The sequence below is a fragment of the Furipterus horrens genome, unplaced genomic scaffold (genome assembly GCF_987537825.1).
Source record: "Furipterus horrens unplaced genomic scaffold, mFurHor1.1.pri manual_scaffold_5, whole genome shotgun sequence".
NCBI classification, from domain to species: Eukaryota; Metazoa; Chordata; class Mammalia; order Chiroptera; family Furipteridae; genus Furipterus; species Furipterus horrens.
In genome coordinates, this window is record NW_028327175.1 from 187,682,845 (window position 1) to 187,700,663 (window position 17,819).

A 17,819-nucleotide genomic window follows, 5' to 3' on the forward strand; every position below is an offset into this window, starting at 1 on the left:
AGCTGCCACAAACTGTAAGGTTTACGGTTCTTAAATACCACTTCCAAATAGACATTTGTGGCAAGAAAACTTGAGCAACTACTAATACTAATTTCCAAATTGACTGGTTACCCCTTTAACTTCTAGGATTTTATGCTAAGGAGGTAATTAAACAGTTCCACAAAGACATAGGTGTTTATCTTTGTTTACAGTAAAAAAAAAAAAAAATTGAGCAGGGGATACATAATTGGTTAAATAAATTACCATACATACAGCAGTACACTATGAAACAATTAAAAATTATATATACCAAAAAAAATTACATAGGCCTATATTTTTTAATTTGCAAAGATATCAACAACACTGGCAGGTGATTATAAACAGATTACAAAAGAACATGTATAGATTGTCCTTACTTATTTAAAATTCTGCATGTATATATGCAAACTTTCTAGAAGGCCATTTGCCAACATGTTGATAGTGGCTACTTTTGGGTAAGGGGATTTTTATTCTCTTCTTCTTGTATTTTACTGCTTAAGTCTGCTTTAAGAAAGGTATGTGTTATATTTTTGTTAAACAGCCAACCACAGATGGGGAGGAAGGTCAGCCCACTAGAAGTCAAGAGACTTAAGTTGTGTGTTGTGGTGAATATATGCTACCAACTGGGTGTGCAACATCAGGGAAAAGGGGATCAGATCCTCAGTACTCTGTGTTCTCATCTCTAAAATATGGGGGAAGCAGAGTAGATCCAGGGTTTTCAAGCTGAGCCCTCAGGGGTCCTGAGGAGCCTATCATCCCCATAAAACTAGAGCTGGAGTCACCAGCTCTAAAAAATACAAAATAGAAACAGAATTGCAAAAATCATTTCTTAAAATGTTAGGGACATTAATCGTAGTCCTACTAGAAATTCTTAAAACTTTTACTAATTTCTAAGTAGTCAAAATGAAAAGAGCGTTGCCTCCTGGTGAGTATGAGACCATGTGATGAAGGCACAGAAGACACAAGCTGACTTTAAAACTACCTCACAGCTGGTTCTTCTAGACAACAAATACTGATATCCACAAACAGTTCTGATGAGTCATACTATATGCTAGCTATAGATATATGACTACATTAACTATAACATAGCTACAGTCCCATGGCTAAAATAACATAACAACTTCATAAAAAGTCAATTATAGAAGAATAATCGTACATATTTTACTATATGCCATATACTGGCACAAAAATATGTAATTAAAATTCAAAGTAGAGTAAGTCTTCCACATCATTTTTAAATGGATGCTTTTAGCACAGTTATAGATTCTTAGCTATATTGAGCAGAATGTAGAAAGTTCCCATTATACGCCGTAACCCCTCACACACACAGCCTCCCCCACTAGCAAGACATCCACCAGGGTGGTACATTTAATAAAACTGATAAACATCATTATCCCCCGAAGTTCATAATTTATATTACAGTTCACCCTGGGTACATGCTGTGGGGTCTGACAAATGTATAATGGCATATATCCATATTTACAGTATTATACAGAATAGTTTAATAGTTGTCATTGCCCTAAAAGTCCTCTCTGCTCAGTCTCTTCATTCCTCCCCCCTCCCCACCCACAGTTCCTGATAACACATCTTTTTACTGTCTCCATAGCTTTACCTTTTCCAGAAAATCAAATAGTTGGAATCATGCAATATATGACCTTTTCAGTTTGGTTTCTCTCACCTACCAGTAATAGAATTCAAGGTTCCTCCATGTCATTTCATGGTTTAAGAGCTCATTTCCCTTCAGTGCTAAATAATAATACATTGTCTGATATAGCATAGTTTACCCATTCGCCTACTGAAGGTTTCTTGGTTGCTTTCAAGTCTTAGCCATTATGAATAAGGCTACCATAAGCATCTGTGCACAGGTTATTGTGTGGACATAAGTTTTCATTTCCTTTGGGTAAATACCAAGGAGCATGACTGCGATAAAGAGTATATTTGGTTTTATATGAAACCATCAAACTGTCTTCCAAGCTGGCTGTGTCATTTTGCAGCCCCGCCATTAAATAAAAATTCCTGTAGCTCCGCATCCTTGCCAGTGTTTGGTAGTGTCAATGTTTAGATTTTGCCAACTCATTTTTAAAACAAATAAAAAAAATGTTTTACTTAACCAAAAATGTTCTGCTACACAATGCTCCAAGTAACGGAGTTACATTGAAGCAATTATACTGTAGGTCATCTTCAGGGACTGGCACCCTGATGCACTATGGCTTGTATCCTGCTAGGTATGGATCTTTTTTCTTAACTTTTTCATCTGCTTCTTTCTCCTTCATCATCAGCACCTTGGGCTTCCATATATCAGTCGATATGATTATCTCCAATAGAATCCCCTATAAGGTACCCACAGAAAAAGTGTCCCATTCGTAATCTGCAGCAAGGGCAGCTTTAGCCACCAGCCTCGGGGCTTCACCTAAGGAGTCTCCGAAGGACAACAGCAACTCAAAGAGAGTCACTGGACACAGTCCTGTTCACAATTCAAACATGTCCACGCTCCCTGCGTTACAACTGCTTCTGAATACTTTTCAGAGGGGCAGCCTTTCCTTTTCTCTGACATACTGAGCTATTATTTCTCACCCATCTGAAAAAGAGGGAGCAGAGGTATCTGGGCTGACCTAAGTTTATATGTCAACACCTGCACTGAGTTCCAAAGGGAACTTGTTGAGACCTCATAAGCTTGCCAGAATCTGAAAGCTTTATTATGCCACCTTGGAGGAACTTCGAAATAGACTTAACTTGTTTCCAAACCATCTTTCTAAGTAACTTAATACTCTTAGAGTCAAGTAAAAATGTAGACTTCCTTTGGAGCAGTATTTCAACCTTGACTGCCTATTAGAACTACCTGGGGAACTTCTGGTTTAATTAGAATACAGCCTGGGCATCTGGAATTTTAAAAAGCAAATATATGATAGAATCCAATTTAAGATCATTAATTTCTTATAGAATCTGCCTTCTATTTGAGCACTTTCGGACTTAAGAACTTTGATGGCACTGACTGGGTGTTAATAGTGTTGACTACAGTATCTACAGGTCACTAACTTCATCAATAAAGTCAACAGAACCAGTGGCAAGTACAAAACCCTCAGTTACAAATTGCAAACCATCAAAGGCAAAATGGAGCCAAAGACATCCTCTGCTTCCTGGTACCATACCCCGCTCCTCACCACCACATTCTGACCTTTGTCACCATCCCCTGCCTCATTATCAAATTCCCTCACTTGACAGACCTCCCTCCTCAAAATCACCAGTATCATCTGATGATCTTACTCCATGACAATGGCATTTTCACGCTTCCCTCCACAATGTCACCTGTCCCCGTCCCCACTCTTAATGCTTCCCCTGCTCCTTTCTCCTCATCCTTCATGCTCCTCACATTTTCCCTTGGTCAGATACAGCCACTTCTTTCTCACCTACATCAGACACAATGAAAGAACTCCTAATCCTGCAACCAACAGGTAAGATGTAACATGCACTGGCTGAGGCAATGTGCTGGGACAGTGGAAGCAGGATACAATGAGCAAGGTGTTGACATAGCTGTGGCCACAAGAACACCAGGCCTTGAAAATAAGTGAGTGGATGAGCAGCTAGAGCTGAGGAGGGGACAAAGCAGATGCAATTGTAAGACCCAACCATGGAGGTGGCAGCAGCTGAAAAGGCAATCAAAGAAGGAGAAGATGAAAGGCATGCTGGTGATCCCCATAGGGTAATTTTTATAAGGATTAAATGGGTTACTATATATAAAGCACTTAGAAACAGTGCCTGGCACATAGTCAATGTTATCTGCTTACAATTATTAAGAGTTAGATGCACTATTAACTAACTATGACATAAAGGTGATAAATGGTACAACAGGTGTATATACTGCCTCTCCTTAAAGCAGGGACCATGTCATCTTCATCTCTGAATTGATTATCCATGTCATCTTTGCTCATTCAAAGATGGCCGAATGAATATACAACTTTGTATCTATGATCTTTTCAGACTCAATAAACAGTAACGAACCTTCAGTGAAAGAAACCTAGGATCTTAGAAGATGCTGTGTTAGAGCATCTGTTCATTCCACATCCCATTACTTTTCAGAAATGTCAGAAGCAGCCAAGAGCTAATCAGGGTGTGCAGGGAAGTGGAAAGCCAAGAGCAACAAACCTAGTCCATGATGTAACATTAGCCCATACACAGCCAGGTATTTTTAAATCATGCTTTAAAATGAATGACTCATTTAAAAGTCTCTTTCATATGCGGATCTGCTTTTAAAAATTAGCTCCTAAACCTTCAACCTTTATCATGAACAAGACTTTTCACTCCCTGAAAGTACATGAAAAGCACACCCTCTTCACCACACTGGGTGGCTAGAAGAATTTAATATGACAACATGTGTGAAAGCAACATGCATAGCATATGGTACATTGTAGGAGCTCAAGAAATATGATTTAAATCTGGATCTGAAACACCAGCTGGAATTCCTACATGCCTTGCTATAAGAATAGAAGGGGCTGGTTTTCTCCAGTTTCAGCATCTTAACAGGTGCACAGATGTGAAGCTCCTCTTCTAGTATCAATAGCTTTAGAGGTGGTGGTTTGTTTCTCTACCCCACCACTGAGCAAGGGCCAAGGGCCTGGTTAATTCTCACAATAATCCTCCAAGGGAGGTTTCACTATTCCCATCTTTCAGATAAAGGTACAGGAGTTAAATACTTGCCCAAGTCACCTGGATTATTAGGTGACCAGGACCAGATCTATCTAATTCCCTAGTTCATATTCTATTACACCATATTATCTAGGGGACCATAACAGAGGCTCTCTTAAAGCATTCTAAGAGCAAGGGCACCAAAATAAGTGGGTTCTGGTTTCCAGCTGGAATCTGCAACCTCAGACTACTGAACTCCCTGCTCTATTTCTTCATATATAATAAAAAGAGTTTTCAACCTCTGAATCTGATGGTTCTATCACTTTTTCCCTTTACTTCCCCGCTAGTCCTCCTTTCTTCTTCCTCTCCTCCCTCCTAATATGGCCCAAAATGTGTTGCAATTTTAGCACTCATCTTCCAAAGAGAGATTTGTCATAGTATCTTGTGTGCTTCAAGGGATGGATTTTTCACTCCGCTAAAAGGAAACACTGTGATTCTCCTGGGTAGTCCATGGAAAGGCAGTGGCTTATAAGGGCTAAAAACACAGAAATAATCACCTTTCAGAATTCAGGTTTTTGGCAACTCAACAATACAACTAACCAATTCTGGGGAGAACAGATAGTTCCAAAATTTTTTCCCAAAAAGATTTTCCTGAATGTACATTCACTTTACAAAGCACAATAATACAGGAGGGGCAAAAGTAGGTTCATATGAAAAATAATGCAATAATTAATAAATAATAATATAAGAACAAACTCGGCATTTCACACACTCACAACTATAAACCTACTTTTGTCCCATCCTTTATATTACAAACTTTGCTCATTTCATAATCATATGGTAAAAACTGAAAGCTAACCTTTATGGAAGTCCATACAGGATTATATTAGAGATTAGAAAACCTAGACTAGGACTTTTTCAATAACAACCTATCACCACAACTACCCCTGGAATGGAAAATGCAGTAACTTTAAGTCTCTTAACTCACCACCCTAAAGAAAAAAGAAAAAGAAAAAGGTAGTAAATACTTGGAAACAGTAACCAACTACCCAGGAAGCCAAGAAACAAAATGGCTTCTAATTTCCAGATGTGCATCCTCCCACCCAAGCCATAATCAATTATGAGCCCCTTACCTGCTCTTTTCTCCCACCTTGAGGTTGAGGCAAGAGGATCTAAAACCCTTTTCAGATGTTCCATCAAATACTAGGCAAAATTATTACCTGTTTCCACACCTGGGTCTCCTGAGTGTGTCACCTCGTTAGGCTCGATTATTCTTAAATTTTTCAGCTGAAAATCCCGGTGACTTGCCCTTCAGAAGAGAAAGAACAGGATATTGCAGACTTTGACCACAGTAAACGTGGCAAGGCTTAGTCAGAGGCTATCAACTTGACTGAGCACTTTTCCTTTGTGCTTCCAAAGAACTCTCTCCCCAGTTATCAATAATGAAATAAATAAAAGCCTCAGATAAAACCTGCGGATAAAACATCACCATGACAGGTAAACCTTCTCAGACCTAGCCTGTAGTTCATGAATATTCTTTAGCTACGTCTAATCTTCTCTTTAACTAGGATAAAAAGTTTTGCAATGACTTTGTCACATACCCAAATTCTTGGTTCTTTTTCAAATTTGCCTGTTCTTTCTTTATGGTTTCCTATTCTTTCACTATGATTTCTCTTCCCTCTCTTAGCTTTAATTGTGTGGGGCCTTTATTTTATAAACCATTTCAGACTTTCCACTAGAAAGCCTGGGGATAGTAATCCTCAAGTGTGATGGGTCTACTGGCTCCCTCCTGGAGGATCATTCCTTGTAGGCTTTGTAATCTTTTAGTAAGAATTTATCTTCAGTAGAGACTATTGTATCTATGAGAATGAATGTGTCCTGGATTGTACAAGCATTACTGTCACTGTTTTTTGCTTCTGAGACTAACTTTTATTTTAACTTCTTAGCTAGGAGATTTGCACACAAGTTCCTGTCCCTTTATGGGGATAGTCTGACACCCTGGACCCCTGGTATGAAGGCTTAAAGCACCGGATAACTACCCCAAGGCTCAGCTTAACAGCTTAGTTCCCCAAAAATGTAGGCTTTAAGTATATTTCTGGTACCTGAGGATTTCTCTTTCAAGTCCATTCAGTCAACAAATATTTATTGAGAATCTTCTATAATCCAGGCCCTATTCTAGACGCAACAGTGAACAAAATATACAACATCTCCAACCTCGAGAAGTTTACATGGTGGGGAGGGAGGGAGGTTATTGGTAGGGAAGGATGGGAGAGGAAAGACAACAGACACAAAACAAGAATATAGTACGTCGGGTAGTAAGTATGTGTTCTATGAACAAAAGTAAAATGGGACAAGGAGAACAGAAGGTCAGAGAGGTAAGGGGAAAGGTTATTAATATGGGGTTGCTGGGCAAGGCCTCCTTGCTAACAGATGACATTTTATCAGAGACCTAAAAATAAATAAATAAATAAAAGCGAGGGCTCAAGCCTCCATTTCAGAAATGGAAAACAGCAAGTGCAAAGGTACTAAGGCAGGAGGACGCCTGGTGCCCCAAAGGGAAGGCAAGGAGGCCAGTGTGTTGGGAGATGGGGAAGTAAGTGGTTGGGAGACAAGACCGGAGAGACATCAGGAGCCTGTTAGGCTACAACATGGGTTTGATATGTTATTCAGCTGTGAATTTAAAGGTAATTTTGTTATAATTTTACCACATTTTTATGTGTTGGTAGAAGGAGGGGGGTCCAAATTAGCTCACACAGCCAGAACCGGAAAGCCAGACTTTTCAGCAGTCACTCCAGGCCTGCCCTCAGATTGTTGCTATTTTTTTAAAGTATATTTTATTGATTATATTATTAAGTCCCAATATTTTTCCCTTTGCTCTCCTCCACCCAGTAGTCCCCTTCCCTCCCGCAATCCCACCCCCCTTAGTTCATGTCCATGGGTCGCGCATGTAAGTTCTTTGGCTTCACCCTTTCCTGTATTATTCTTAACTTCCCCCTGTCTATTTTGTACCAACCGATTATGCTTCTTAGTTCCTGCACCATTTTCCCATTTCTGAACCCCTCAGCCCTCCCAGCTGATAACCCTCCAAATGATCCCCATGCCTATGATTCTGTTCCTATTCTGGTTTGCTTCGTTGGATTTTGTTTTCATTTTTTAGATTCAGTTGTTGATAGTTGTGAGTTAGTGGTCATTTTAATGTTCATAGTGTTGATCTTTTTCTTAAGTCCCTTTGACATTTCATATAATAATGGCTTGGTGATGATGAACTCCTTTAGCTTTACCTTGTCTGGGAAGCCCTTTATCTCCCATCCATTCCAAATGATAGCTTTGCTGGATAGAGTAATCTTGGTTGTAAGTCCTTGCTTTTCATCCCATTGAATACATGTTGCCAGTCCCTTCTTGTCTGCAAAGTTTCTTTTGAGAAATCAGCTGATAGTTTATAGGCACCCCTCTGTAAGTAACTCTCTGCTTTTCTCTTGCTGCTTTTAAGATTCTCTCTTTATCTTGAACCTTTGGCATTTTAATTATGATGTGTCTTGGTGTGGCCCTCCTTGGGGCTAGCTTGTTTGGGACTCTCTGTACTTCCTGGACTTGCATATTTATTTCCTTTGTCAAATTTAAAGCTTATATTTTCATATAAGCTTTCAATTTCTTGCTCCTCCTCTTCTCCTTCTGGCACACCTGTGATTCGGTTGTTGCATGTTTAAAGTTGTCCCAGAGATTCCTAAGCCTCTCCTCATTTTTTTAATTCTTGTTTCCTCATTCTGTACTGGTTGACTGTTTTTTCCTTCCTTATGTTCCAAATCGTTGATTTCAACCCCGGTTTCCTTCCCTTCACCATTGGTTTTGTGTGGATTTTCCTTCATTTCATTTAGCATAGCCTTCACTTCTTCCCTTATGCATTTGCCATACTTAAGCATATCTGTCAAGTCTGTGAGCATCTTCATCACCAGTGTTTTGAACTCTACATCTGTTAGGTTGGCTATCTCCTCGTTTGTTAGGTTCGCTATCTCGTCACTTAGTTCTCCCACTGGAACCTTGATTCATTCCCTCTTTTGGGCCATACCTCTCTGTCTCCCCATCTTGACAGGCTCCTGCATTTGTCTGCCTGGGTGTCTTAGGTAGAGCTGTCACACCTGTTACGTTGTAAGGGGCGGAGCCTTACACATTCGTCAGTACAGGGGGACCCATTTCACCATGTTGTGGCGCTGTGTATGGGAGAGGGGTCTGAGAGTGAACAATGCCGCTTGCTGAGCACTCACCCCTTTTCCAGGCACTTCCTCCCACTTCTATATGGGACTGGCGCCTCTCTAGCTGTTGCCCTGGCTATAGTTCCCAGAGTGGGTGGGTCTGTGAATGTTCTAGGATGGTGGGGACCCTTTAAACAAGCAGACTCTACTGAGAGATGAGCAGTTTCTTCCTCCACCCCAACCCCCACTGGCTTGCACAGTCAGAAGCAATGAGGCTTGATTTTCCCAAGCGCTGGAACGGTGAGCTGTGTGGTCTGGTCTGGATGCTGGGAGCACTCCCCAGATGTCCCTCCCTACTTTTTAAAATGTGTGACGGTGCTTTCCGCCAGCCTGTCACTGCCACTGCCACTGCTGCTGCCACCACCATACTGCATCCTCTCTGCCCTGGCTCCACCCCTCCTACCTGTCTGGATATTTCTTCTTTATACCTTTGTTTATTGGACTTCCATGCCACTCAGTTTTCTGGAACTTCTGGTTGTCTCTAGTTTTGAGGTAGTTGTATTCCCCTTTAGTTGTGGAGGGAGACACAGCATGTCTGTTTAGGCTTCCATCTTGGTCAGAAGTCCCTGTTGCTATTTTAATTTCATTGGAAAGAATGAGACATTCTTTACTAGGGTAACCATATATTCTTTCATTTTAAAGTAAGACATCTCAATATTTCTTATAAATATAAATGCAAGTACCCTAAAAAATACTAGCAAATATAAAAAGGATCTGACACCATCACCAAGTAGAATTTATTCCAGGAACACAAGATCAGTTCAACATACCAAAAAAAAAAAAAAAAAAAAAAAAAATGTAATACACAATATCAATAGAATAAAGAACAAAAGCTACATGATAACCTCAACAGAGACAGAAAAAGCAACTGTCAAAATCCAACACACTTTCATAATAAAAGTACTCAATAAACTAGAAGAGAAATTCCTCAGCTTGATCAAAAATATTACAAAACCCATGGCTAACACCATCCCTAATGTTAAAAGGCTGAATGCTTTTCCCCTAAGATTACAAACAAGACTGACATGTCCACTCTTGCCACTTCTAGTCAACATTGTACTAGGCAAGAAACTGAAATAGAAGGCAGCCACATTAGAAAAAAAGTAGTAAAACTACCTATTTGCAAGTGGCATTATGTTGAATATAGAAAATCCTAAAGAACTCATACACACACAAAAAAATCAGAGCTAATAAACTCATCAAGAATGAAGGATACAAAACCAACATACAAAAATCAAATGTATTTATATATACTTGAAATATACATTGCAAAAATAAAATAAGAAAAGTTCATTTATAATAGAATCAAAACAATAAATACCTAGCAATAAATGTAGTAAAAGACACACAAAACTTACTCACTGAAAACTACAAGATATTGTTAAAAGAAATTAAAGAACACCTGAATAGATGGAAAGCCATTCTATGTTCATGGATTGGAAGACTTAATATTGTTAAAATGGCAATATTCCCCAAAATAATCTACAGTCAGTGCAATACTCATCAAGTCCAGTTAGTTTCTATGCAGAAATTGACAAGCAGATCCTAACATTCTTATGGAAATGCCAGAAATCCAGAATAGTCAAAACAATCTTGAAACAGAACAAATTTGGAGGAGTCACCCTTTCTGATTTCCAAGCTAATGAAACTGTAGTAATCAAAATAGTGTAGTACTGACATAAAGACAGACTTACAGATCAATGAAGTAGAATTGAGAGCTCAGATAACCCTCACACATTTACTGTCAATTAACTTTATTCATAACTTATTTCTTTTTTAAATTTTTTATTGTTTTTTCCATTTCCATTTAGTCCCCTTATACTCCCGTCCTCCCAGCAATCACCACACCCTTGTCCATGTCCATGAGTCCATTCAATGGAGAAAAACAGTCGTTTCAATGAAGAGGCTGGGACAACTGGACATCCACATGCAATAAAATAAAGATACCATTCATATCCACTAGAAATATTATACCCTCTACCCTCATACCAGATACAAAAATTTTTTAAAGGGCAAAGGATCTGAACAGACACTTCTCCAAGGAGGATATACAGAGGGCCCGTAGACATATGAAAGAAAGCTCAACATCACTAGCCATCAGAGAGATGCAAATTAAAACCACAATGAGATACCACCCCACACAGGTCATAATGGCCATCATTAACAAATCAACAAACAAGTGTTGAGGAGGATGTGGGGAAAAGAGAACCCTAGTGCACTGCTGGTGGGAATGCAGACTGGTGCAGCCACCATGGAAAATAGTATGGAATTTCCTCAAAAAACTAAAAATGGAACTGCCTTTTGATTCTGCAATTCCACTGCTAGGATTATACCTGAAGAATCCTGAAACACCTATTCAGAAGAACCTATGCATCACTATGTTCATAGCAGTGCTATTTACAATAGCCAAATGCTGGGAACAGCCTAAGTGGCCATCAGTCGATGAGTGGATCAAACAACTGTGGTATATAATGGAGTTCTATGCAGAAGAAAGAAAGAAAGAACTCCTGCTTTTTTGCGACACCATGGATGGAATTGGAGAGTATTGTGCTTAGTGAAATAAGTCAGGTGGCAAAAAAAAAATACCATATGATCTCACCTAATACAGGAACCTAATTAACAAAACAAATGAGCAAATAGAACCAGAGGCGTGGAAACAAGGAACAGACTGACAGTAACCAGAGGGGAGGGGAAACGGGGAGAAAAGGGGAAAGAAGGCAAAGGGTCTAGTCAAGAAACTAACGTAAATGACCCATGGACATGGACAACAGGGCGGGGATTGACTGTGGAAGAGGGGTGACATAGGCAGGGCAGGGGAGAGCAATGGGGGAAGATGGGACAACTGTAATAGAACAACAATAAAAAAATGGAAAAAAATTAAAGACAGGTTGAACTTTGAGAAACTAAAAAAAAAAAAAAAAAAAAATTAACTCAAAATAGATCATAGGCAAAAATGTTTTCTTAGAAGAAAACAGGCATAAATCTGCCTGACCTTGGATTAGGCAATGATTTCTTAGATATGACATCAAAAGTACAAGCAACAAAAGAAACAGATATATGTACTAGATATCATTAAATGAAAGACTTTTATGGTTCAAAGGATACCATCAAGGAAGTGAAAAAACAAATCCATAAAATGAGAAAAAATACTTGCAACTCACATACCTGGTAAGCATCTAGTGTACAGTTCATATGAATAACTATTACAACTCAACAACAGCAGAAAGACAAATAGCCAATTTTTAAATGGTTGAAGGCTCTGAATAGACATTTAAATGTCTAAGATATACAAATGTGTAAGATATGTAAATGGCCAATAAGCACATGAGAAGATTTTCAACAGCATTATACATTTGGGAAATGCATATCAAACCCACAGGGAGATACCACTTCACCTCCACTAGGAAGGAAGAAACCAGACAACGACAAGTAAGGGCAAGGATGTGGAAAAACTAGAACCTCAGGCATTGCTGGTAGGAATGTGACTTAGAGTTCCTCAAACAGCTAAATATAGAGTTGCCCTATGATCCAGGAATTCCACTCTTAGGTGTGGAAATTGAAAACATAAATCCACATGAAACCTTGTATACAAATGTTCATGACAATATTGTTCATAATATCCAAAAAGGAGATTAAATAACTTGCTTAAGTCCTCACAGCTATTTGGTGACAGTGTTAGTCTAGAACTAGAGTCCAGAGACCCCAGCTACACTCAATGCTCCTCCTCTTCCCAGGACTTCTTCAGTCTGCACCTTCTCAACATCATGAAGTGTTATGAGGTGGGAAAGAGGAACGAAGCATGCAGAGATCGTCCTGCTCGATCTTTGCCTAAGAGGGCTACGGCACATTTTTCGCCCTCTCTCTTTTCAAAGAAAGCCCTGCAAGATTCTTGTTACCTTCCCACTTCCCCCAGCCCATGATGAGAAATCTACCACTCAGGATGAGGCAAAATGAGGGCCACTAAGACAATCACGCCTTGTGTGGTGAGGCAAGGATAGAATGAAACCAGTCCAAGGGTGATGTTGTCTTTGCCTACCCAGAATCCATCTCTTCTTCACTTGAAGAGAGCACCTTGGTTTTCCTTTTGAGAATGTCTCTTCTCCATTTTCAGCCCACAGAGTTGAGATGAGTCACCCACGAACTTCTGGGACCCAAGGCTTGGTCAATCCATCCCTCCAGCCACAATGACTGGATTGGGAATGGTCAAAAAGATCAAAGCAACCCAGAGGAAATCAGAGCTGAGATTTCTGCTCCAACCATTGAGTAAGAAGGCTCTATTTCTGCTGGGGCTGTCAGCCTAGAACTGTCATTACCTGCTATAAAGAAAGCCTGCCTATCAATGAAGCCAACACTGAAGAAATCAGGACCAGGATATGTGCAAGAGAGGGAAGTCTGATGCCAGTGTTGGTCTACTGGACTCAGCTGCACTAGAAGCCAGCTCAACCCATTTTTATCTCAGTCAATTTGAGTTCAATTTCCATCACCTAAACTGAGTCAGTTTTATATTGAATGGCACTCAAATTCTGCCACCAAGACCCCTTCTCTCAGCCTCTCAGTAGCCTCTTGTGTAAAGAGGCTGAAGAACCCCTCTGCCTCTAAAATGTTGTGATTCTATGAACCCAGCAAAGACAACCTTGGTCCTCAAAGGCTACCTCTCCACCTAGGACCTAACTCATCATTATTCACTTGCCTGATCCCATTTCCAGCGTTTAACATACGGGCAGCTCCTTCCACATGCGGGTTTGCCACACCTCTCACCTCACCCTTCCATAGGGCATGCATGGTTCTCATTCCTAACATGCTGTAGCAAGTCCAAGTCAAGGTTGTTCTGTGATCTGTCCATTTACAAACACCAGCGCAAGCCATGGTGTGTGTTCAGCAAGTGAGCCCGGCCATGCTGCCAACCAAGCATGTTCACTCAAATTTCAAATGGTTAGAGGCTGGTTGACCCCCTGTGGATCTCCAGGGAGTCTGGCTTCTGGCCTTTGTGAACTCTGAATGTGTCTCTCAGTCTCTCACTTTGTTAGCTGCTCTGATAAGTACGCCCTGGCTGTGGGGGGAGAACAGGCTGAAATGAATTTAATGTGAGACCAGGGAATTATTATTCTCACCTTCCTGTATCCCATGAAAAGACAGGACAGGTTACTGGTAGGAGTTTCCTGGAGATTATGCCCAAGTGTTGCCTTCCATAGACTCAGAAACCATTTGGGTGTGGAGGGGCCCGTGTATGCCTATATTTGTTATGGCGACAGATCAATAAGGAGAGTTGCTTGTGTCAATACTGTCAGGGTTGTAATTGGAGGATTAGATTCCCAGGGTACAGGGGCGAGGGCAGGAGCTCTCCGGAGGAGCTTCAGGGGACGTCAACTTCCAGCAACAGCGTGGCCTTCCTGCTGGGCCGGGGCAGCAACAGCCACCGCCCCCTCGGGCCGAACACAGCGGCTCAGTGAACACACTCTTCCAGGGACCGGACTTGGGCTCGGGGAGCCTGCGGCCCCGCCGAAAACAAACCGGAACTTGTCCGTTGCCTGGCTCCCTCCCCCAGCGGGGCTCCAGCAAGCCCCGGCCTTCATCAGATGGCAGTGGGTCGCCCGCTGCTCTTCACCCGCTTGTCCCAGCCCTCCGCACTGACACACAGGGGCACCCGAGCCCCGGGAGCCGCACCCTGCCCGGACGCTGGGTCCCTGGCAGTCTCCTCACCTTACTCGCGGTGCCTTTCTGGAGGCTGCCATTCGGCGGTGACGTGCCCCAATCCACGTAAGGGGTGCACAGACCAGCTGATCACCGCGGAAGGGATGGAGGAAGGGACGCGGGCTAGCGAGCAAGCTGCAGGCTCGCGCAGGGTCGGCCACGCCCTCGTCCATGGCGTGCTCGAGCGCCGCGGCCCCTCCCACCTGCAGGCCCCGCCCACTACCCGAGTCTCGGGCTGTGCGTTTTCCGCCCGTTTTTTTCTTGGTGGACATCGTGTCGCGGTGCGTCATTTCTGCTCATTTTTTCCCACCATTCCCCAAGGAGGAAAAAAAAGAGCTTTGTCAGCTGACACGGCTGCGGCACGAAGAGCCGGCCTCCAAGGAAGGAGAAGAGGAGGGGCACGTGATCAGTTCTGGAGGTATCGCAGCAGGGTCTCACTTCCCCAGGTTTTAGAGTTGTCCCCAAAATTACTTCTCTAGACAGCTTTAAAGTCCAGCTGCCCGCTCCACTTGGATGGCTACTAGGCACCTCAAACTTAACGTGTCCGAATGATGCTCCTGGCCCTACGCACCAAAACGAAATCGTTCGCCATCCAACAGTAGTAGCCATCTCAATCAGTGGCTACTCTATGCGTTCAGATGCCCAGGCCAAAATCTTAGAGTCATCCCTGCCTCCTCTTTCACACCCCACGTGTAGTCTGTCAGAAAATCGTGTTGGCCATGTCTTCAAAATAGATCGCCAATCCCACACTACTTCTCACCACCCCTGCTGTACTGCCTCTGGTCTGTGTCACTACTGCCTCACCTATGTGATTGATTATTCCGGCCTCCCTACTGCCACCAGGCACCTGCCATCCAGCCTAAAAACACAGCAGCCAGGTCAGTCCTTTGCAGTCTGAGATCATGTCCCTGCGCTGCTTAGTCTATGGTTCCTCATTTCACTCAGGCTAAAAGCTCTACTTGATCTTCCCGCAACTTCTGTTTTCACCTTGTTCTCTCTGCTGCGGCTAAACCCACCTGCTTGCTATTCTTGAAAAAGTTGGGCACACTCATGCCACGGAGTCTTTGGACTTGCTCTTCCCCCAAATACCCAGGCTCCCTTCCTCACCTTGCCCTCACTTTGCTTTCAAGCCTTTGCTCAAGTATCACCTTTTTAATGAGGCCTACCCTGACCACCCTATTTAAAATTGTAAACCCATCCAACATTCCAAAATCCCCTTGTTCTACTCTATTTTTTTTTCACAGTACTTATCATCTTTTTACATGATAAAAAATTTACTTACATTTATTGTATTCTGTTTCCCCCTAAATACACACACACCCCATAGCCATCAGTGCAGGAATTGTGTCTGTTTTGTTTACTGATGAACAATACCTGGTATGTAGTAAATTCTCATACATTTTCTGCATGAATGAATGTCCTCAGAACGTGAAGTCCCCAAGGATAGGGACAATACCTCTCTTGTTCATTGTTATGACCCTGGTGCTTAGAATGGCAGCTGGCACAGAGTCAGCACTTAAAAAATATTTGCTTAATGAAAGTGACCACGTTTTTTGCTTTGACCTTGATGAGGGCCTGTCATCAAATAGGTTCTGCTGCCTTCAAGAGCTTGAGGTTCTAGTTGTTATTCAATAAGCATTTCGACAAGCTAAATTTGGTCCTGTAGAAAAAAGTATGAAAAAAAAATAAACGATGTGGTACCTTGGAAAGTAGAAGATGTTTGTTCCATTTTCCCAAATTTATGAGCCAAAAAGAGAGAGCTTGTAAGTAAAATGACTGGTTCCAGCCCACAGCTGAGAGACAGTGGGAAAGATCAAGTTGTACTAGGAAAAAGAGATGTCAGAGAGATAGATAAGCAGGATCTAGAGGGAACCAGTATGTGTAATCACATTGCCTAAAGGAGTCTGCTGAGAATTTATGGCATCTGGCTTTAGGGGAGAAAAAGAAATACTTTGTGTTCCCTGAAACAGATTTGCATTCCTGTTTGCAGGATAACAAAGCACCCTCCCCCCTCTTGAACTTCTTTCAGCAGAACCTTAGGGAGAAGTTGAGCCAAATTATCACTAAAGGTTGAGAACACAGGGGTTATGTCAGGCTTTTCTCATGGCTGTTCAGTCCTCACATGTTTAAAGAGGTGGAACAGTCACACTGACTAACATCTACTGAGCGCTATGTGCCTGGCCCACAACAACCCAATGAGTGAAGAACTGTTATCCTCATTTTACTGGTTTTCAGAGATTGTCATTTGCTCAAAGTCTGCAAGCTAGTATGTGATGAGGCTGTGGTGTACATTCAGGCAGCAGGATGTATTCCTAGCCCCCAAACTTAATCACTAAATTATATGGAAGGAACACTACCAAAAGTTACATCATCCAGCCTAGCCCACACAATGGAAGGAGGGATCATCATACATCATTCAGACTCAGACTGGATAGGTTTTAAATGTAATCAGAAATATTATGTGGAAACATGGGTCGAAGTCTATCCTCCCAAAGTTCATATAGTGATGCCCAAACCCCTAGTACCTCAAAATGTGATCTTGTTTGGATATAGGGTTGTTGCAGATGTCATTAGTTAAGATGATATCATACTAGAGTATGACCCTCATGCAGTATGACTTGTGTGCTTATAAGAAGGGGAAATTTGGGTACAGAGAGAACACCAAGTGAAGATGAAAGCAAAAATCAGGGTGATGCATCTACAAGCCAAGGAATGCCCAAGATTGCCCACAAACCACTAGAAGCTAGGAGAGAGGCATACATCAGAGTTTCCTTCATAGCCCTCAGGAAGAACCAACTCTGTGGATGCCTTGATCTTGGACTTCTAGCCTCCAGAACTGTGAGACAATACATTTCTGTTTAAGCTGCCCAACTTGTGGTACTTTCCTCTGAAAGCCCTAGGAAACAATACAAAGTGAGTTCTAAAATGTCCAAGGATATGAATTGTGGGACCCTTATTTTGGGCACACAACATTCATTCATTCTCCTCATTACCATCCTATTTCCCTCTGAGGACCCATCCTTTCCTCTCCTCCCTGCCTCATTCTCAGTCTCTGTTCTCTTGTGGAAACACTTGGATCCCAGGAGTCCATTGTGACCCAGTGGTAGCCACAAAGATAGGCTCAGAGATTGCAGTGGGACCAGTGCAATGAAATTTTTATGGTAAGTGCTGGAACAGAGCCTTGTTCTCCGTCAGCCAGGCAAGAACCTGGCAGCATATACTCTGAAACTGTTGTTT

The 17,819-nt window shown here is 41.8% G+C and overlaps 1 protein-coding gene across 2 annotated transcripts in view; it reads right to left on the reverse strand.

The window, feature by feature from the left end:
* Positions 1–14,709, reverse strand: part of XPNPEP1 (X-prolyl aminopeptidase 1) — a 55,443-nt gene extending 40,734 nt beyond the window's left edge. Inside the window, exons 1-2 of one of the 2 annotated variants that reach the window (XM_090278559.1) lie at positions 14,592–14,709; positions 5,862–5,950 (exon numbers count right to left, since the gene is read on the reverse strand). In XM_090278559.1, the coding sequence (XP_090134685.1) occupies positions 5,862–5,950; positions 14,592–14,623 (121 nt within the window). In that variant the 5' untranslated portion in view covers positions 14,624–14,709. The remainder of the gene's footprint in view (positions 1–5,861; positions 5,951–14,591) is intronic. The other variant, XM_090278560.1, reaches the window with a different exon arrangement.
* Between the last annotated feature and the right edge of the window lie 3,110 nt (positions 14,710–17,819).